This window comes from Python bivittatus, unplaced genomic scaffold (genome assembly GCF_059951505.1).
Source record: "Python bivittatus isolate LINGU-HERP-01145 unplaced genomic scaffold, Pbiv_v1 ctg000080_np1212, whole genome shotgun sequence".
Classification (NCBI taxonomy): domain Eukaryota; kingdom Metazoa; phylum Chordata; class Lepidosauria; order Squamata; family Pythonidae; genus Python; species Python bivittatus.
Genome location: NW_028277035.1, coordinates 6,485,206 through 6,506,689, shown reverse-complemented (window position 1 = coordinate 6,506,689; position 21,484 = coordinate 6,485,206). Strand labels below are relative to the sequence as shown.

At 38.2% G+C, this 21,484-nt stretch overlaps 1 protein-coding gene across 1 annotated transcript in view; it reads left to right on the top strand.

The window, feature by feature from the left end:
• The first annotated feature begins 782 nt into the window (after positions 1 to 782).
• Positions 783 to 21,484, top strand: part of LOC103063242 (uncharacterized) — a 58,076-nt gene continuing 37,374 nt past the window's right edge. Inside the window, exons 1-37 of the mRNA XM_088133653.1 lie at positions 783 to 873; positions 1,108 to 1,155; positions 3,052 to 3,277; positions 3,367 to 3,510; positions 3,601 to 3,757; positions 4,377 to 4,404; positions 4,500 to 4,617; positions 4,707 to 4,799; positions 5,819 to 5,882; positions 5,968 to 6,066; positions 6,168 to 6,271; positions 6,565 to 6,703; positions 7,177 to 7,295; positions 8,023 to 8,172; positions 8,567 to 8,737; positions 9,332 to 9,635; positions 9,737 to 9,804; positions 10,512 to 10,599; positions 10,703 to 10,820; positions 12,130 to 12,253; positions 12,340 to 12,476; positions 12,583 to 12,838; positions 13,656 to 13,898; positions 13,996 to 14,172; positions 14,262 to 14,407; positions 14,505 to 14,595; positions 14,685 to 15,074; positions 15,561 to 15,687; positions 15,898 to 16,016; positions 16,269 to 16,465; positions 16,817 to 17,000; positions 17,115 to 17,280; positions 17,704 to 17,828; positions 17,985 to 18,293; positions 18,383 to 18,586; positions 19,185 to 19,310; positions 19,400 to 19,570. Coding sequence (XP_087989779.1) covers positions 3,074 to 3,277; positions 3,367 to 3,510; positions 3,601 to 3,757; positions 4,377 to 4,404; positions 4,500 to 4,617; positions 4,707 to 4,799; positions 5,819 to 5,882; positions 5,968 to 6,066; positions 6,168 to 6,271; positions 6,565 to 6,703; positions 7,177 to 7,295; positions 8,023 to 8,172; positions 8,567 to 8,737; positions 9,332 to 9,635; positions 9,737 to 9,804; positions 10,512 to 10,599; positions 10,703 to 10,820; positions 12,130 to 12,253; positions 12,340 to 12,476; positions 12,583 to 12,838; positions 13,656 to 13,898; positions 13,996 to 14,172; positions 14,262 to 14,407; positions 14,505 to 14,595; positions 14,685 to 15,074; positions 15,561 to 15,687; positions 15,898 to 16,016; positions 16,269 to 16,465; positions 16,817 to 17,000; positions 17,115 to 17,280; positions 17,704 to 17,828; positions 17,985 to 18,293; positions 18,383 to 18,586; positions 19,185 to 19,310; positions 19,400 to 19,570 — 5,460 coding nt within the window. The 5' untranslated portion in view covers positions 783 to 873; positions 1,108 to 1,155; positions 3,052 to 3,073. The remainder of the gene's footprint in view (positions 874 to 1,107; positions 1,156 to 3,051; positions 3,278 to 3,366; positions 3,511 to 3,600; positions 3,758 to 4,376; positions 4,405 to 4,499; positions 4,618 to 4,706; positions 4,800 to 5,818; positions 5,883 to 5,967; positions 6,067 to 6,167; positions 6,272 to 6,564; positions 6,704 to 7,176; positions 7,296 to 8,022; positions 8,173 to 8,566; positions 8,738 to 9,331; positions 9,636 to 9,736; positions 9,805 to 10,511; positions 10,600 to 10,702; positions 10,821 to 12,129; positions 12,254 to 12,339; positions 12,477 to 12,582; positions 12,839 to 13,655; positions 13,899 to 13,995; positions 14,173 to 14,261; positions 14,408 to 14,504; positions 14,596 to 14,684; positions 15,075 to 15,560; positions 15,688 to 15,897; positions 16,017 to 16,268; positions 16,466 to 16,816; positions 17,001 to 17,114; positions 17,281 to 17,703; positions 17,829 to 17,984; positions 18,294 to 18,382; positions 18,587 to 19,184; positions 19,311 to 19,399; positions 19,571 to 21,484) is intronic.

Sequence of the window (21,484 nt, the reverse complement as noted above, 5' to 3'; positions counted from 1 at the left end):
TATTTCTTAATGGTAGATGCATACTTGTGTTTCAGAATCTGGCTTCTTCTGTATATGTGATATCTTACCATGTATGTACACACTTTTAAAATACGTGCTTCTTGGAATCTTTAGTAAGATGGTAAATTTAACATGCAATCACAAAAGAACCCCAAATGTTTATATTTTAATACATTGAAAGAGATCATCAGAACTATATACGGTGAGTGAGGGTTTTTAACATGGTGATGAGTTTCATGCGTGCAAAATGTTTTATCTTCTGCTGCATTACGCATACACATGAAACTATTATAAATCACTTCTACACCAAATGGTCACATTAATCAGTCTTAAGATGGCAATGCTTACTTTGCCAAGATATTAGAAGAGAAATTCCAGAAATGCTTATAATAATAATAGAATATTTATCGTTTTTTATTGTTTTTGAGACTTGAAACTAATTTTGCAAATAGTTTCTCATCAGTACCTCACAATGAAGAATCCCATTTTTGTTGCCTAAACAGAATAGTGGTCCAAAATCTGTGATCAGGATGCCATTAAACAGTGGAACCTAAGAGGCCCATATGCCATGCTCTGCCTTTCTTGAATAGTCCAGATTCTCTCCTTTAGATCCTTGGTGACATTATTTATAGGGCATTTACTCACATAGTCTGAGAGACATCAAATATTTCTAATTATATCCAGTCATGTCAAATGACAATTATGTCTTTAGACAAGTTTGCCAAACAATGCTTTACTGGGAAAGGTTAGCCAAAAATGCCTTGAGTGAAGAATGGCTGGGGGGAAGGACAGGGGATGGTTCTTATGTTCATCCAACAGTATAAAAGTGTTTCTGGGACCAAACGTGCCTTGTCCTTCCTAAGATTGTAGTAGGTAAGTGCTGGGCAGGGGGTGTAAGGTCTGAATGGGTGCAGCACCAGTACATTCCACTCATACTGGTTCATTCTTACTGCCTTGCTATTAAAGCAAGAGGATTTACTTGGATCAGAGGCATTTCAAAGATACTCATTGAGTTCTAATCAGTGACTTGTAACTGAAAGGCTTAGGAAACAAAACCAAACCAAACCAAACCCATCAGTAAGAAGAGACTGACATTTTATTTTGCAGCATTGGCCAGTGTTGAGCCTGAATACCACCTATTCTCTACATCAGGAGGTAAGACGGTGCTTACGCTCACTCTTTGGGAACTGGGGACAGTCTTTGGGAACTGAGTTTGTTCTTGGGGACCGAGCTGAGCAGTCAGTTTCTGAGCCCTCCTTATTAATGCCATGCATGATGCGTTTTGTAGAGATTTTGTTCGGATTTTAAGGTTTGATGCTGATAGCGTTTGGTCTTGAGTCTGTTAGGTGAGCTATATTAGCATCTCCTGCTCCCTCTAAGCAGATGGCAGGATTCTGCAAAGTGGTTTATTCTCATTAATTATCAAGAGTGATAATTAAAAAAAGAAAAACAGTAATGGAATCTCTTTGGAAACATGCATATTTGGCCAGTAGTCACATAGATTTATAATGACCCTTTGCTTTTGATTGAGTCTTAGAAAACATAGTTGAAGTCATGTCCATTTTTCTTTTCTTTTGCTTTGATTTACTTCAAAATGGACTAAAACTTTCCAGCTGAGTCTGTAGGCCCACTTTTCAAGCTGCTTTATTCTACATAAATGGAGACGGTTGATCATGGCCTAGCATACAGTTCTTGCTCTCAAAGCAATAGGGGGTTAGGATTTATGCAACAGGAATCTACCTTGATTACAAGCAGAGAAATAGAGCTGAAAATATAGGGGGCAAAGGAGACATAGATTAAGTTTGTAGGATATAACAGTCTTAGTCTGTGGTGTAAGCCCACAACCATCAAGATTTGTGTTCCATGGCTTATGGTTTAACATAATGTGGAAACTCAGCTTTGTGAGAGGCTGGTTCTTGACCAAATCCTCTCAAAGTTATTAATTATAAGGAAACAGCTTTCTTTTCTTAACTTTAGGTAAGTAAAAAAGAGGGCTTTTTAATGAAAGAAACAATGGATGGATTACATGTAGAAGACACATAATGTAATGCAGCTTCCCTTAAAATTAAAAGGATGAGGTACAGTGATTACAAAATAAAAATGTCACCTGGGAGCACCTGATCACTAGACTAAAGATCTGTCTTCACTAGCACTTAAGCACAGCACAATCATGCCCAGACAACAAGAACTTTTTCCCTTGCCTCCATGATACTTACACTATGAGAGAGACAGACTTAAGTTGTCACTAAGAGTTCTGTATAAAAGTAATATTTGAGTCCTTATTCCAACACTGGCAGATTACAGCCTTAGGGATGAAGTCAGGTGATCTGTTGTGGTGTCATTAGAGATGTGTTTGGGGAAGGCTAGAAAGTGCAGGCATGACCCGTCCCCTCTGGTTACTAGCCAACCTCTGGAACATCCATTTCTCTCCCAGCCTTTGCCCTTTTCATCAGCACTTGCTTTCATGACGTCTTTTCATATCTGTCACATTTCCCCACCAGCACACTTTTGACATCAACTTCTCCCCAGGCTTCCAAACAGAGAAAACGGCAGACCTTCACTATTTAATAAGGGAAAGAAGGTCTATATTTGTGCAAATTGGCTTTAGAAGTACTGTATTCTGAAACATATAACAAATTCATTATTAGAATAAGTGGTTGTGTTCATCCAATATACTGAACCACAAACTAAACAACCACATTTTAGCAAATTGTGTAAATCAGAGCTGTGTAGTTACTAGAAGGTTGAATACGTTATGGGAATTGAGAATTAGTTAGATTAATTTAATAAACTATGGTTAAGTGTGCCATGTAGACGTGCATATTTTTCAGTTAAACTAAATAGTCTACAAACTTTTCCATAATGTGCCCAGTTTTCCTAATTCTTGCAAGGATTGGTTACCCACTTATTAGTAGATATGTATTTCTTTGCTTGTGTGAGGACATTTCTTCAAATTAGATTGAAACAGTCTTATGGTAGCAAAGTGGGAGGCTGCATAAAATGGCACATTAAAATTGTGATCTCCATGTGAGTTGTTTCTCTCTTCACCAGTGCTCTCTCTTAAGCTGCAGCCATGTCATCTGACAGTGAGATGGCAGTTTTTGGGGTTGCTGCCTCCTTTCTCCGCAAGTCAGAGAAAGAGAGAATTGAAGCTCAAAATAAGCCCTTTGATGCCAAGACATGTGTCTATGTGGTGGATCCTAAGCTTTCCTTTGTAAAAGGTGTTATCCAGAGCAGGGAAGCGGGGAAGGTCAACGTTAAGAAAGAAGGTGGAGAGGTAAGTAGAGAAATACCTTACAAGGAGAAAAGTAAGACTTCGTTATCTTCTGCATGCTTTTAACTGAATTACCTTTTGTTCCCTTGCAGTCTGCGACTGTTAAGGATGACCAAGTCTTTCCAATGAACCCGCCCAAATTTGACAAAATTGAGGACATGGCCATGATGACCCACCTCAATGAACCTGCTGTCCTGTATAACCTCAAAGAGCGTTATGCAGCCTGGATGATCTACGTAAGAAGAAACTGAGCATTACCATTGAATTCAGAATCAAATATTTTATTTGCCCAAGCAACCAACTAGCCATCTGTCTTTTCTTTACAGACCTATTCAGGTCTCTTTTGTGTCACTGTCAATCCCTACAAGTGGTTGCCAGTGTACAACCCCGAGGTGGTTAACGCGTACAGGGGGAAAAAGCGACAAGAGGCCCCACCCCACATCTTCTCCATCTCTGACAATGCATATCAGTCCATGCTAACTGGTGAGTAAATACAGATAAGCAGTTCTCCAGACTGAGTCTTTATCCTTTCCAGAAAATATAACAATGGCCAATTATTCGTGGTTATTAAATTTCAATGGAACCAAACTCTCCATAGTTCCAGTTTACACTGTGTCAATATTTAGGACACTCTTCTTTACTTTCACTGGATCTGGGGTCAGGAGTTGAGGCTGAGCCCATGCATTGCATATGTTGACTTATGATTGATGGGTCTGTTTTTACCTCAGTTTTTGTTTCTATGTGTATTGGTTTTTGGTTTTTTGCTTGTTTTTTTATGCTTTTATATTTTCTTTTAATGCTATTAATCACCCAGAGATTGAAATAATAAATAAATAAATAAATAAATAAATAAATTGGTATTTGTTTATAATTCAATACTGTACAGTATAAGATACATAGGAACTGTAAGAAAGACAATTAGATTAAAATTTATTGTGTGCATACTAGAAGGTTTACATGACTATTAACAAATCTGCTGGTTTGGGGTTGAAAGTTTATAACAGAAATAAACAAGTAACATTCTATTTATTCATAAGTATAACCCAATAAACACAATCATTTATTTGAATTTTGATTACTTCTTTGTTTCTTTGCTTTCTAGATCGTGAGAATCAGTCAATTCTGATCACGTGAGTATACTTCCAATAATCATGTTTCTAATCAGCACAAGTTTCACAGAGCAATACACTGGCTAATGGCGTGGTCTTTTCCTCTGTTTTGACAGTGGAGAATCTGGTGCTGGAAAGACTGTGAACACAAAACGTGTCATTCAGTACTTTGCAACAATTGCTGCAGCTTCTGACAAGAAGAAGGAAGAACCAGAGCAAACTGGCAAGTTAAAGGTGAAATGCAACTTTGGGAGAAGATTAAACATTCATTTCTGGTAACTTCACTACATTTAAAAGATAACTTAGTAGTGCTTCTTTTACAGGGCACCCTTGAAGATCAAATCATCAGTGCCAACCCGTTGTTGGAAGCTTTTGGAAATGCCAAGACTGTGAGGAATGACAACTCATCTCGCTTCGTAAGTTACAAGTTCAAAAATGTGAGAGTGTACTAGTGTAATTACTTTTGTGCCAGTGTTCCCGACAACGTTACCTTGTTGTGAAGTTTGCTAGAATAGATACAATATTACTTGTTTTTCAGGCTAAGAATGCCTTACATCTGGGATATGCAGCAGTGTCAAAATAGCAAAAGTAGTGTTGTGCTGTTGAGTCACAAGCTCCACCCCTTTGGGATGTGTGTGTGACACCAAAATGCATTTACAAAAGGGGCAGGGCTTGTGTCATGACAATGCAATGCTACTTCAGTCATCCTGTCCTTCCTTGCCTACCCCACAGCCCACCCACAGATGTTGATGGAGATGTCCAACCCACTTGGCCAAGTCCCATTTGGAACACTGAAAGCCAGGAGTAGTTTAAGGAAGCTGGGGGCCCAGTGCAACACCAGGTTATCAGCCCTCCTCCCCAGTTTAACGTGGTACATTGTGATACTGGGCTACAAAAGGGCAAGAAGGGTGCTGATTTCTATCTGGGCCACCTCATTTTTCCTTGATCGCAATTACCATCTGCAATGTTTCACATTCATGTTCATCTCATTTCATTAAATAAAGAACAAGCCCCTCAATCATTATCAGCCTTTACTATTGGGTCAACCCATTTTGTCATTATTCCTCATAATAAACCCTCAACTGTTTTTCTCCCTTAACTCACATTTTACACTGTAAATAAAGTTTAATAATTATCATGTCATGAATATTATTAACGTAAAGCTTCAAACATGGTTTATTACGAATTTTGTGCTCTTATAATGGTAAACTACTGCTTTTTTTTCCCCTTAAAACCTCTGAGACAAATTAGGTTAAAAAAAATGCTAAATATATTTGAATTCCATACATTTTGACATTAGGTCAAAGAAATTGAAACTGCCTCTATTAAAACATCTTGAAAAGGAAGATCTAATGGGACTGCTTTGTACCACCTTATTGTACAGTTAATTAAATACATTGAAAATGTCTTGTAATTAAATGCTATTTTCCCACAGGGCAAATTCATCAGAATTCACTTTGGTGCAACAGGCAAACTGGCTTCAGCAGACATTGAGACATGTAAGGAATTTTGGTAGAAGATATTCCTCTCTTTCTCCCTCCCACCATCACTCCTTTTACTAATTCAACTTCATTGCTTTGCCAGATCTGCTGGAGAAGTCCAGAGTTACTTTCCAGCTCAAGGCTGAAAGGAGCTACCACATCTTTTATCAGATCATGTCCAACAAGAAGCCAGAGCTGATCGGTAAAGAGAAGCATCCATTTGGAGGACTATTTCAACTATTAAACATTCAACATTGGCTGATGCTTGAAAATGAAGCCATGTTTGTGTTTCTTTTTATGCAGAAATGCTTCTGATTACTACCAACCCATATGACTATCACTATGTGAGTCAGGGTGAGATATCTGTTGCCAGCATTAATGATCAGGAAGAGCTGATGGCAACTGATGTAAGTAACTTGTAGGATTGCACATATGAAATATTAACCTGATTAGACAAGCAATAATATTTGGTTTAATTGTTTCAGTGGGTATGGGATTTGGACATATGATTTACCTCTACAGTGGCTCTCTTGGAATGATGCCTCATCATGATGAAAGGCATAATATTCCAAGAGGAACACTGGCAGAGAAAATTACAGGCCACTGTAATTGCCAGAATGACACTTCGAGTGAGTTTGAATGGCTAGCTTGGCTCACTGCTAGATTAGACAGAATCCTTTTCTATTGATTGAATTAATAGGAAGCCATTGACATTCTGGGCTTCACTGCTGAAGAAAAGACAGCCATTTACAAGCTGACGGGAGCTGTCATGCACTACGGGAACATGAAGTTCAAGCAGAAGCAACGAGAGGAGCAGGCTGAGCCAGATGGCACTGAAGGTATTTATAAGAATTATGGCAAAAATTGTATTAATAATCCAGAACAGATGAGGACATTCTTTTGCAAAAATCACATGACTCAAGCTTCCCTGATGTTTTCTAGAAGGATAGTCATATTAATCAATTGGAGTAGACAGTAGACTATGAAGTATTATGCTATAATATACTTATTAGTATTTAAGCAGCAGGAAGACTCTTCATTATTTTTACCAATATTATAGTAAGTACCGTTGTAACACCCTCCTTCTTTTCCAAAAGTCACTTTTTGGGGAGAAGGATGAAACTATTATTTTAGAGAATGAACATTCCTAGGATTGAGCCTGTGGAACTCAACCAACACTAACCAAAAGGCTCTTTTATACTTTTCCCATTCTAATTCTGTTTACTATTTAATTATTCCATGCTGCATGAATACAGTGAGATTTATAATAAAAATAAACTCTAACCCTCAACTCTTTCCTGTCTATGCTCAGTGGCGGACAAGGCAGCCTATCTTATGAACCTCAACTCAGCAGATCTGCTGAAAGCTTTGTGCTTCCCCCGAGTGAAGGTCGGCAATGAATATGTCACCAAAGGCCAAACGGTCCAGCAGGTAACGTGACATTAAATCAACCCTCACAAACCTTGGCATCCTCCAAAAAGTAGGGATTTATAATCATAATGCTTGTAATATTAATATTCAAAACTGTAATTAAATATCAATTTTTCCCTCTTATCTATATTCAATATTCTAAGGCACCTAAATAATAGAATATTAAGTATCTAAGTATATTATATAAATATCACCGCACTGAAATAACCTATTGTACCAAAACTGAGAAGATGGAGCAATAAATGGTCACTATGGCTTGATTTAATAATATGTAAAAGAATTGAGCTAGTTCTATAATAATACTTTATATATATATGTTTATTTTTTAGTTTCTACAAAGGTAACTCATTTAATCACTATTCTGTATATTTCTTCTGATTTTTATTAGCACTGTTATATTTTTGGTTGTACTTCATATCTTCTGGCTGATAGATATAGATGATATAGATGATATAGATATAGATATACTGTAGATGAGAAATAAAAATTCTTATGGGGATGTTTTTTCAAAAATAGGTATGAATTTGAACTCCCAGAATTCTCAGCCATTCTCATGGTGGGCAATGAGTTTGGAAAAGATTGCATGAAACACATAGTTTTATTTAACAATCTATGACTTCCTGCCCTCAAGTAATTGTGTAATTGACCAGAGATTGGGACTAATTATTAATTTAAATATATCCATCCCCTATATATAGTGATTTTTGCCATTATCTTGTTCTACTAGGTATACAATAACGTTGGTGCTCTGGCTAAGGCTGTCTATGAGAAGATGTTCTTGTGGATGGTGATGCGCATCAACCAACAATTGGATACTAAGCAAGCCAGACAGTACTTCATCGGTGTGCTGGATATTGCTGGCTTCGAGATCTTTGATGTAAGGAAACAGTGAGGAAAATGTCTATGTAACAGATAAGAGGAGCAGTGTTTTGCTTTACTAAATCAAGTTTGTATCATCTTCTGAAATATTTGCTGCCCAGACTCTTTGATTGGGGCAGCTTATAAATCTGGTAAATGAATAAACAAACAAACATCATAAATTTGACTTAACTAGGATAAAGCAACATGGGGTTCATCATTTAAACTTACTGTATAAAGGTTTTCAGCTATAGAAAATATAACTAATTTGCACAGGTGTTAAGTATATTGTTCAAATAATAACATAATAGTACTGCACAATAGTGGAAGATACATAAGATCTTTTCTAGTGTACAGATCGTAGCTGTTAAGAATTATGAGTATTAACAAAAATATCTCTTCTTTTCCTCTAGTTCAACAGCTTGGAGCAGCTGTGCATCAACTTCACCAATGAGAAACTGCAACAGTTTTTCAACCACCACATGTTTGTGCTGGAGCAAGAAGAGTACAAGAAAGAAGGAATTGAATGGGAGTTCATCGACTTTGGAATGGACCTGGCTGCCTGCATTGAACTCATTGAGAAGGTCTCTTTTATAGTATACATAATTGATGCATTCTGAAATGTTCTTTGTTTCCGGACTTCAGATGGGATAAGAAATGCCTTAGGTTCCTCTCAGAAATAAATGATGAAAATCCCAACTGAAACTACTCATACCATCATCTTTCTTTTGTCCTGCCCACTACAGCCTTTGGCTGCTCCCCTTCCCTTATTATTATTTTTCTAGAAAGTTTAGCTCTCAACTTTTCTAATGGCTTCATTAGAAAGACAACCTGGGAAATTGTCCAAGAATAAATAGAATTATAGCAGGATTCTATTCAATTTATACTAGCATGCTCAAAGCAATTCTTGGCATAAAAAGAAAAGTATATATAGAACATATATAAGTATAAAGTCATGCTAGATATTTCTATTTGCTCATCGAAGTGTGATATGATTTAGAAGGTGTAGTCTAGTTTTCAAAGACAGAATGTGTCTCCATGTTCATATTTGGTTCCTTTTCAACATCTCCATTCTGATTTCACTTGTGTGTGTATATTTTTATGAAGAAGTATGTTATTCCAAAGTTCAATCATTTCTCAATATGCTGTCTAAGAAATCATGTCATTGTTCTTTCCAGCCCATGGGCATATTCTCCATCTTAGAAGAAGAGTGTATGTTCCCCAAGGCAACAGACATGTCCTTCAAGAACAAACTGTATGACCAGCATCTTGGCAAATCAGCCAACTTCCAGAAACCCAAGCCTGCCAAAGGCAAGGCTGAGGCCCACTTTTCCCTGGTACACTATGCTGGCACTGTGGATTATAATATCGGTGGCTGGTTGGAGAAGAACAAAGATCCCCTAAATGACACTGTAGTGGGGCTCTATCAAAAATCATCTATGAAGACTTTAGCTTTGTTGTTTGTTGATCGCCCTCCAGAAGGTAAGAGCTGTAATGAGAGGGTTTTTTTTCCTTGAATGAGAAAAAAAAATGTTCAAGAAATATAAGGCTTATTTATTATTTCTGATCATTTCCATTTTTAGAGGGTACTACCAAGAAGGCTGCCAAGAAGAAGGGTTCTTCTTTCCAGACTGTGTCTGCACTTTTCAGGGTACAGTATAATGCTACAATGTAATTTCTTTGTGAGAAAGAAAAAAATGTTTCATTTAACAATAACAAAACTTATTTGGGTGTTTTAAGAAAGATATTGAATTGGACTGAATTTGTAGAATATATCCTTCTCATTCCGCACCCCGCCCTATCCACTCCTGATTTAAAATGCGTCTTCACATGCTTCTGAATAATTCAGATATAAAGAAAACATATGGAATATTATTGGCTGGTAGAAAAAATCAGTCCTGAAAATAAAATTCATACAAGTGCGATGACGCTTTACATGCTCTTTTGCTTAAAACATACATCTCCTAGTTCTTCTTTAAAGTTCAAATCCAAAGAAGTCATATGCATTTAGGGCAGTTCCTTCCATCAGTAGGGTAGACTTATATAGGCAGGTGCCATTATGGACATTTATATAGCAAGGAAATAAGCTACTATTACCGTGGAACTGCACTTTGGTTCACTGCAAGCACAAATGACAGCAGCCCCAAAATCAAATGACGCTTTAACTTCATATGTTAGGACTTTGTGGAATTTGACTTTTATTCCTTATCATATTTTTAATCCACCCAATAGCTAGAATTTGTTTACATTCAGCAGAGCTGCATACCCCTGCTTCTTTGCATACATGATTTTATTTTGCAGGAATATATTGCTTTCTTGGGAATTTTGTACAAAAATACTTCTTTTCTGGTCCTATAGGAGAACTTAAACAAACTGATGACCAATCTGAGAAGTACTCACCCACACTTTGTGCGCTGCATTATTCCTAATGAAACAAAAACACCTGGTAAGGCATTGGGGGAATGATAGGTATTTACAATCCTTGTCTCTGTATGTAGTTTGGTGCTAATTCTTTCTTTCTTTCTTTTTTTTAATCATCTTTTTGAAAGGCGCTATGGATCATGAGCTTGTACTGCATCAACTGAGGTGCAACGGTGTGCTGGAAGGCATCCGCATTTGCAGAAAGGGATTCCCCAGTAGGATCATTTATGGTGATTTCAAGCAAAGGTCAGCTTGACCTTCTTATAGGGTTCCATACATCTATCTCTCTGTCATTCTCTCTCTCTATTACTCTATCTATCTATTCTCCCTCCCTCTCCCTCTCCCTCTCCCTCTCCCTCTCCCTCTCCCTCTCCCTCTCCCCCCCATCTCTATATAATCTATCTATCGCTGCCCATCTCACATAGTGACTCTACATGATAGAGTACTGCTACCTTAATTTATTTTAACATGTAAACAGGTTCAAGATATTAAAGGATTGGATTAATTAAAAACAACAACAATATTGGTAGGCAGAATAGAATGGTGGGAAGAGGTTCAAGGGGAGTTTGCTCATTTCCCCCTTTTCAAACTTTTATTCCTTTTGACAGTTTCCCTTCCACTGAAACTAATGGGAAGGGAATTGTAAATGTTGTCTTTGTTTAGGGGTGAGTGGGCTTTTGATCCTGCTGATTCAAAAAAAATCCCATCAATCTGTCCTATTTATCATTCCATTTGAGACCAAGAGTGCTGGAAAAGGATATGCAAGCATGGACATGGACGTATTTTCCTCCAAGGACAAATTTATCTCTCTCTATCTTCAGAGGAAAGATCCAGCCTGTCCCATGATACCTTGGAAACCCTTCCACATATCGTTGGCTTGTAACCTTAGAGCAATGCATTAAATATAAATTATTTTGAATTGAACGCTCTTACTTTCTCAGTGTAATGGTATGGTTTAGAGTTTAAGAGAGTTTTCCATTCTGGACACCTAGACAAAAAAATAATTTCATCACCAGTTTGCACAGAGGCTGTGGTTAAGAAGTTGAAAAAGTTCCCACCTTAGCAGGCTAGGAGTTAATATAAGTGGGGAAAAAACAAACCTCCAACTGTTGAGATTTCTGTAATCTAATCTCTTTCTCATTACAATAAACCTAGTTAAAGAAGCCTCTCTTGAGCCTGTGGCTTTTGGGTATAATTGGCTATCAAGAACTTGACAAGCCATATTTATTTATTTGTCACATTTCTAGGCTGCTCAACTCCCAAATGATCTGGGCAGCTTCACAAACTAAACACACACACACACACACAAATACAAAAACAATATCCAGCATAGTAGTCACATAGGAGACCACAAAACAACACAACTTACTTCTACTAACCCTTCACTAAAAGGAGACCCACCCAAATCACTTAGACCCATACAGAGAGATAAATAAATATTTTATAACATTTCATATTTATGTTCAGTTTTTTTTTAAAAAAACTGAGGATAAATAATTATAAAAAACTGCTATGCATAACACAGAAGATTTACAGGTGGTGTTTTTTCTACCAGATACAAAGTGCTGAATGCAAGTGCCATTCCAGAGGGTCAGTTCATTGACAGCAAGAAAGCTTCTGAGAAACTTCTTGGATCCATTGATGTGGACCACACCCAGTATAAATTTGGACACACCAAGGTATATATCAGTCTTTTTTCTAAATACCCTATTGCAATTTGCAGTGCTTACATATGACATTCCATAATGTTTTACTTTTTTTCCAGGTGTTCTTTAAAGCTGGTCTTTTGGGTCTCCTAGAAGAAATGAGAGATGAAAAGTTGGCCCATCTAATAACACGAACGCAAGCTATGTGTCGTGGTTTCTTAGCAAGGCTGGAATATCAGAAAATGTTACAAAGGAGGTGAGAATCTCATAATCATTTAAAGCAAGTGGGTCAGAAGGCTTAGATTGGTGGATCTGTGTTTATTACAAATAATTTAAGGCACATCTTTTAACTTCATTGATAGGGAGGCTATCTTCACTCTTCAGTACAACATCCGTTCATTCATGAATGTCAAACACTGGCCATGGATGAAACTGTATTTCAAGATCAAACCTTTGCTAAAGAGTGCTGAAGCAGAAAAAGAAATGGCCAATATGAAGGAAGAGTTTGAGAAAACAAAGGAAGAACTTGCAAAGTCAGAGGCTAAGCGAAAGGAACTTGAAGAAAAAATGGTGACTCTGACGCAGGAGAAAAATGACTTGCAGCTCCAAGTCCAATCTGTAAGAATTTTGATAACATTAGAGATTTTTGTACTAATAACCTAATTCTAATCTGTGACCTGTATACATTACGTATGAGACAAAACTGCAGAAAATCTTGCACTGAAATTATTTCCAGCTTATTCAATATTTTTATACTTAGCTTATAGATATTAAGTACAAATGGAAACCCAGAAGAAAGCACTATTAAAAATTTTTTTTAAATCTTTGCCTCACCCTTCTTTTTGATTTCACTGTTCTATCCATGGGCTCTCAAAAAAGTCCAAGCTGTAAGCATATAGGATAATATTAAACTTTGTTCTTTTATTGAATAGTCCAGTGTACCTTAGTAAGCCATCATTTAGAAATTGCAGGGGAAACTTCACTGGAAATATCTGAGATTATTTAGAAGTTCACCCATATTGCTACATATATAAGTACCTTATTACATACCTGTACACTGTTTCATCATTGTCAAAGTTAAACAGTAGATGATCTTTTGCATGAAGGTACATAAACACTGTATATAACAGATAAACTATTTTTGTTTTTATATTGTATGAACTAACATTACCAATGTTTATTAAAGAGTCAGCTGGAGTCAGACGACATCAAAAATTAAATCAATATATTTTGTGCATCATATTGACTTGCCCAGTATACAAGAACTAATTACCTTTGATTATTGTTCCAATTAATATAACTACTGAGAGTTGATCTCTGCATATTTCTTAGTGAAATGTTATTTTCTCCACTAGAGTAAGTAATTTTGCATGTGTGCAAATATTTTAATTAGGAAACTTATTTTATCAAAATGGCCTATGTTTTCCTCCAATAGGAAGCTGAAGGCTTGGCAGATGCTGAGGAGAGATGTGACCAGCTAATCAAAACCAAAATCCAACTGGAAGCTAAAATTAAGGAGCTGACTGAGCGGGCTGAAGATGAAGAAGAAATGAATGCTGAGTTGACAGCCAAGAAGAGGAAACTGGAGGACGAATGCTCAGAATTGAAGAAAGACATTGATGATCTTGAGTTGACACTGGCCAAGGTTGAAAAGGAGAAGCATGCTACAGAAAACAAGGTACTGGACAAAAACATACTGACATCAAATTACTATCTACCATTGCCATTTCAGAGCATAGTAGAAGATTATAACCCTGTCTGTTCAACTTTCAAAGGTGAAAAACCTTACAGAAGAGATGGCGGTCTTGGATGAGACCATTGCCAAACTGACCAAGGAGAAGAAAGCCCTGCAAGAGGCCCATCAACAGACCTTGGACGATCTGCAGGCAGAGGAGGACAAAGTGAACACTCTGACCAAAGCAAAGACCAAGCTGGAACAGCAAGTGGATGATGTAAGCACACTATCATCTCCGGGGAAGAACCAGTCTGAGGTGGAGGTGCTGCTGTGACGGCACAATCATTGTGATCTCTCTGTGTTCAGCTTGAAGGGTCTCTGGAGCAAGAGAAGAAACTTCGCATGGACCTTGAAAGAGCTAAGAGGAAGCTAGAAGGGGATTTGAAGCTAGCTCAAGAATCTACAATGGATTTGGAAAATGATAAGCAGCAGCTGGATGAAAAGCTGAAGAAGTAAGTAGTTATGTCCATTGTGATGGATCTTTGTGCTAAGTGGAGTTTTCTTACCATTTAATTTGGAGGCTAATCCATCATGTTTTGTTATAAAAAGGAAAGACTTTGAAATCAGTCAACTCCAGAGCAGAATTGAAGATGAGCAGGCCCTGGGCTCCCAGCTTCAGAAGAAGATCAAGGAGCTGCAGGTCTGTCAGAGGGTGGCTCCTTTGTGATTGGAAGAATGAAGACCCTGGGAGACAGTTGTCAGGGTTCACGGCTGCTTCTTTTTCTCTAGGCTCGCATTGAGGAATTGGAAGAGGAGATCGAGGCAGAGCGGGCATCTCGCGCCAAAGCAGAGAAACAGCGGGCTGATCTCTCCAGGGAACTTGAAGAGATCAGTGAGCGTCTGGAGGAAGCTGGTGGGGCAACTGTAGCTCAGATTGAGATGAACAAGAAACGTGAGGCAGAATTCCAGAAAATGCGCCGGGACCTTGAAGAGGCCACATTGCAGCATGAAGCCACTGCAGCCGCCCTCCGCAAGAAGCACGCAGACAGTGCAGCTGAACTTGGGGAACAAATTGATAACCTGCAGCGTGTGAAGCAGAAGCTGGAGAAGGAGAAGAGTGAACTGAAGATGGAGATTGATGATCTTGCCAGCAATATGGAGTCTGTCTCTAAAGCTAAGGTATACTGTAGTACGTAAAAAAGATACTAGTTTTATATATGTTTCTTTGTTCTGCACTGGAGTTAAAATTGTGTTGTTGCTAATGTTTCAGGGTTACTTATGGGTAGCTAAATAAGAACATTCACAATTAGAATGCAAACCTTAGACTTCAATATTTATAACATACAACTTGTATAATAAATATTCTATTCAATAAACTGTAATACATCCCTATTATATTTCTTCAATGTGTAATATAATTTTTTTTTAATATATAGCAAATTCCTTATTTTGGTAAAGTACACTTTCATAATTCCTGATTCTTTTATTCTATGCCAGACATGCCTTATATTCCACTTTATTTCTGGAGGCTGTTCTCTTTCCTTATACACTTCAGGCACCCTTACTAAATATTGTATGCTATAATATGTCAAAGTGAAGCTGAATGCTAAGTCCTGTGGAATCATTTAAAAGGATGGCTGCCTCTCTTTTCCCATGTATGCTTAGGCCAATCTTGAAAAATTGTGCCGCACACTAGAAGATCAGCTAAGCGAACTTAAAACAAAGGATGAAGAGCACATACGCACTATTAATGACATGAATACTCAAAGGGCTCGCCTGCAAACAGAAACAGGTAAAATGCTGAAACATATTTGGGGGAAGCAATTTGGCTTCCCTTTTTGCCTGATATGAAGACTCTTGCTACGTTAGATGACCTAAACTGCTTATAGAGCTGATAATGAGAGCTAGAGTTGAGCTGATCGATTAAATCCTGAATCTTCTCCACTTCAGAAAATATTAATCTAGCATGTATTTCAAAACTGTCATGTATTCCTTGCTTCAGGTGAACTCTCACGACAGGTGGAAGAAAAAGACACTTTGATCTCCCAGCTGTCCAGGAGCAAGCAAGCTTTTACTCAACAAATTGAGGAACTGAAGCGACAGCTTGAGGAAGAGATAAAGGTGGAGAACTTGAATCATGCGTGTCTTTTATTGTCTTTCATGCTACCAGCAGTACTTGCTGTACATCCAGGGCTGCTTCAGATGGCTTACCTAATATAAGACTTGCTTTTGCTTGTGTCTTTATTGAATCTTTATATGTTCCTTTCCCTCTGTTCTCATTTCTTGTGAAATCTTACCCTGTGAAGATGGTTTTCAGTTATGCAGGATGACCTAGCAATTTGCAGGATCTCTAATGTTTGGTTAACTCTACAGGCCAAGAATGCACTGGCTCATGGCTTGCAATCTGCTCGGCATGACTGTGACCTCCTTCGAGAGCAGTATGAAGAGGAGCAGGAAGCCAAGGGTGAGCTGCAACGTGCGCTGTCCAAGGCAAATGGTGAAGTTGCCACATGGAGAACAAAATATGAGACTGATGCCATTCAGCGGACTGAGGAGCTGGAGGAGGCTAAGTAAGTTCAATGAGATGCTTTATAAAAATATTTAAACATTCTAATCTATTAGCAGTGTGAGTAGAGTTAGATGAGTGGCTTTTTCAGAGAGGGGTGTTTATAATAATAAAGAGAAACATTGTTCATTATTCAAACATAGTTCACTGAATAATATTTTATTGTGTGACTTGGGATTGGTGTCTAAAATAGTATTGTGTATTTATATTAACATCATGAGATTTTGCAATCCCATTTATCCTAAATTTTCCTGAAGCTGGAGCAAAAGTACTCTAATCAGATGATTCGCTTAACAGCTTATTCAGCCAAATCAAGTATTTACTACTAGGGAGTATTGGGTTTATGTTTCTTCAGGAAGAAGCTTGCTCAGCGTCTGCAGGAAGCTGAGGAACATGTAGAAGCTGTGAATTCCAAATGTGCTTCCCTGGAGAAGACAAAGCAGAGGTTGCTGAATGAAGTGGAGGACCTGATGATTGATGTAGAACGGTCCAATGCAGCCTGTGCAGCTCTGGATAAGAAGCAGAAGAACTTTGATAAGGTATTTTGAATTGCTATCATCATTATCATTATTACTGTTTTAAAAGTAGAATGTACTGCACAAAAGCTTTGAGTTTAACTTGTTTCTTGCTTTTTTTGTTTTGTTTTGTTTTAGATTCTGGCAGAGTGGAAACAGAAATATGAGGAAACACAGTCTGAACTGGAAGCTTCCCAGAAGGAGTCTCGGTCTCTCAGCACAGAGCTCTTCAAGATGAAGAATGCGTATGAAGAATCCTTGGATCACCTGGAAACCCTGAGGCGTGAAAATAAAAACTTGCAGCGTAAGCCCATACTCATATATGTGTTCACTCAAGTCTGACTATGATTTTATAGTAGGAGGTTTCTACTTCATTTTCATCCAGTCTTTTTCCTTTGATGAGAGATGGGGAAGTTATACTCCTCCATGTATTACTGATTCCACCAGGTATTACTGAGCTGCAACCTCCACCATCACCAGCCAAGATAACTAATGGTGAAGGATGTTGGAGGATGTTGGTCAACAACATGTGGTTAGTAATAGCTTCCTCATTGTTGTCCTAGGCTGCTGATACCTTTGATCCATCAAATATAAGGCATTAAAATGAACAGTAGAACTTGTATTACTATTAAAGGCTAGATAACATTTCGCTCTCTGTTTGTAACTAAAACAGCAAGATTTCTATTTGATGTTCTACTTTTTCTCTATTTTTGTGTGAAATCAATAGAGGAGATTAGTGACCTCACGGAGCAGGTTGCTGAGGGTGGAAAAGCTATTCATGAGTTGGAGAAAGTGAAGAAGCAGATTGAGCAAGAGAAAGGTGATCTCCAGAGTGCTCTAGAAGAAGCTGAGGTAATAATATAATCATTTTGTAGGATAAATTAAAAAACAAACAAAAATGCATTCTAGGCATTGAACTAAATGATTCTACCAGTAAGATATTCCTGCCTAATAGACTTTCAGATGATAGCTCCATAATGCTTGCTTTGTTGTCTTTTTATTTTTAAGGCTTCTCTGGAACATGAAGAGGGCAAACTCCTCCGCATCCAACTTGAGCTCAACCAGGTGAAATCTGATATTGACAGAAGAATTGCAGAGAAGGATGAAGAAATTGATCAGCTGAAGAGGAATCACTTGAGAGTGGTCGAGTCCATGCAGAGCTCATTGGATGCTGAAATTAGGAGCAGGAACGATGCCCTGCGGCTTAAGAAGAAGATGGAAGGAGATCTGAATGAGATGGAGATCCAGCTCAACCATGCCAACCGTCAAGCTGCTGAAGCACTAAAGAGCCTCAGGAACACACAGGGACTGCTCAAGGTACATATACACTTCTATATTCAAGAAACACTTGCAATTTTTATTGTGCATCCATTTCCCAAGGCAAATATTGCAATACCCTCTTCTAGGATACTCAAATACACTTGGATGATGCTTTGAGAAGCCAGGAAGATTTGAAGGAGCAAGTGGCCATGATTGAGCGCAGAGCAAACCTGATGCAGGCTGAGATCGAAGAGCTCCGGGCAGCTCTGGAACAGACAGAGAGGGCCAGAAAGGTGGCTGAACAGGAGCTTCTGGATGCCAGTGAACGTGTGCAGCTCCTCCACACACAGGTAGAGAAGCTGTTAGCTTGAAAGTAGCTTTTTCTAATGCAATAGTCTTGTTCTGATGGGTAGACTTATATTAACAGTTTTATTCTGGGCTCCTTCTTCCTTAAGCAAAATTGGAAATGCTTTTGTGTTTCCTAATTGCTTCGGGACAATTATGGTAAATCCCAAATGGCTAGATAGTGCTAGTTTGATACCTAGGAACTTACCCTAAATGAACAGTTTTAATGCCAAAGAAGAGAGGCCAATATATAATTAGAAAACAAATCCTAAGTAGTTAACCAAAATCTAACCTCTTTCCTCTATCCAAATTTTAAAGTTTCTTGGGGGTAAATATGCTTATTTGCTCACTGGAAACTATACAAATTTTCTCTCAAATTAGAGCAAAATTCCACTCTTCTTTGTATTCTCCTCTATTCTGCAACAATCATTCTCAAACCCAACAGTTCTAACAGTCAGTTATTTTCCTTCCCTTCCTGGAGAGGACAGAGAATTTCAGCTCTTCAGTGGCAACCAGTTAGTATATGTATGTATGTATGCACGCATGCATGCCTGTGGCTTCTGTGTTTTTTGAAATTTGACTCACTAGATTATTTTTAAACAGAACACCAGCTTGATCAACACCAAGAAGAAGCTGGAAACAGATATTTCCCAGATCCAGAGTGAGATGGAGGAGACTATTCAGGAGGCACGCAATGCTGAAGAGAAGGCCAAGAAAGCCATCACTGATGTGAGTAGAATGAGTTTCCTTTGAAAAGGTTAACCAGTTCACACCAGGCATTCTTTATTTTCTGAACTCCTTGGTTCATTTATTATTAGGCAGCCATGATGGCAGAAGAACTGAAGAAGGAACAAGACACCAGCGCACATCTTGAAAGGATGAAGAAGAACCTGGACCAGACTGTGAAGGACCTGCAACACCGTCTTGATGAAGCAGAGCAACTAGCCCTAAAAGGAGGGAAAAAACAGATCCAGAAATTGGAGGCCAGGGTATGAATAATTCATATATGAGCAATTTCCATGCATATCTTTGTGAATTTTTGATTTATTTGCTTCTTCTGTAAAAGAGAAGTATTACCTGGAAATTCAGAGAAAGATTGAAGAGCAAAAAATATGGTCTGCACATAGTCTGCCCAGCATAAAGTTGTCCTACACATCCCAAGGTTTGCTCCCCAAATCATTTTATCACATATTTAATTTTGTTCACTTTTAACCCTCTTCACCCACTTCCAAAATATTTTTTTTCATTTTCATTAAAACTACACCACTGTTTTTGCCTCCCTTAACCATTTCTTATTTTCTTTGACTACATTGTTTGCAACAATCTTTTTCTCTCTGTACACATTATAGAATAACTTTCTCTTACCTCACTTTTTGCCCTTTTTGCAGACTTTCTCATCTGCAGCCTTTTTCATGAAAACATTCCAGGCTTGTTTTTCATACTTCCCATTGGTGTCATTCCAAAAACGTCTGTGTAACTCTTGTATTCTGAGACCTAACCAGTCTGCAGGATTTTTCAGATTACTGAGAGAAGGTCTGTAATCACCTCCATTCGTTCTTTCAGTACCCTAGAAAGTAATCCATCTGGTCCTGGAGATCTGAATGCATTCAGATTAGCTAAGTTGTATCTTATCTTCTCCTTGTCTGGTTTAAGCTACCGTTCCCTTCTTTTCTCAGTGGCACAATGGTGACCAGCTAGGGCTCTATTTCCACTCTGAAAGAAGACAGATGCAAAACAAGAGTTAAGTAGTTCTGCCTTCTCTCTATTACCCATTACCAGTTCACCACTTTCTACTCACAACAGACCTATCCCTCTGTGGCTTTCCTTTTGGTTTCTAATGTACACAAATAACTTTTTTTGTAGTTTCTGATATTTCTTGCTTGCAAGCCTCAGCTCCTGGTGAGCTTTAGCCTTTCTGACACAGTTTCTGGAGTCTTCTTCTTTGGGCATTCTTCCATTTCCTGTACATGTCCCTTCTCTTTTCCCCACGTGGAGTCCTGGGTGCTCTCTGAGCTTGGCTGTTTCCTTGCAGACATTTCATTACCCAACTAGGCAACATCATCAGTGCAAGCAAGTGTGGGGTTTCTGTCTTTTCACCATGTTAGAGAACTTTGCACGTATCCATGCCGCTCTTAGATTTCTCTCATTTTTTTTTCTCTTTATGGGGATTGTTGTGACTTGCCTTCGGTATCTTGGTTGTAGGATTTCCTATCCTTCCTGGATACTTTTCTCCTTCAAGATTTCAAACCATTGGGTCCAAATTGCTTTCCTTTGGAAGTCAATTCTAAGTCCCGAATTTATGTAGAAATATATGCTTTTCTTTAAATACAGTGTAACACCTCCACTCTTTCTGTTGAGTGTGTTCCTTTCAAATAACTGTAGTGTTTCAGTGCTATATCTTAATTAGGAGTATCATCCCATTGTTTTAGTAGTGCCATATCATATTTGTCTTTCTTATTTAGGCTCTCTAATTCTCCGTGTTTATTTCCTATACTCTGTCCATTGGAGTAGAGACATCTGATGTTTGGTGTAGCACCCCCTACTAGGCTCTCTGTTGCAATTTCTTGAGGCACTCTGAGTCCCTGCTTTCCTGTCTGTGTCCTACATTCTTGGCCACAGTGCTTGGCTGCCTATTTGATTCTGGGCTTTTGCCATTCTCTTCATTTTGTTCCAGTTTAACGCCCTCCTGATGAGATAGATGAGGCAATTACCAAACGCCTCTTTCCCAGATTTCATAAGATATATTCCTACAAGGTTAGATATATTCCTACAAGATTCTCTTCCCAGGAATTTTGGTGAAGGTACCATTGGCCATTGTCACAAAGTCCAAGCCCTTCTTAGTAACACCATCTACAGTACATAGCCAGGGTTTGACTTCCAGGGCTCTGCTTTCTCTTCTTGCA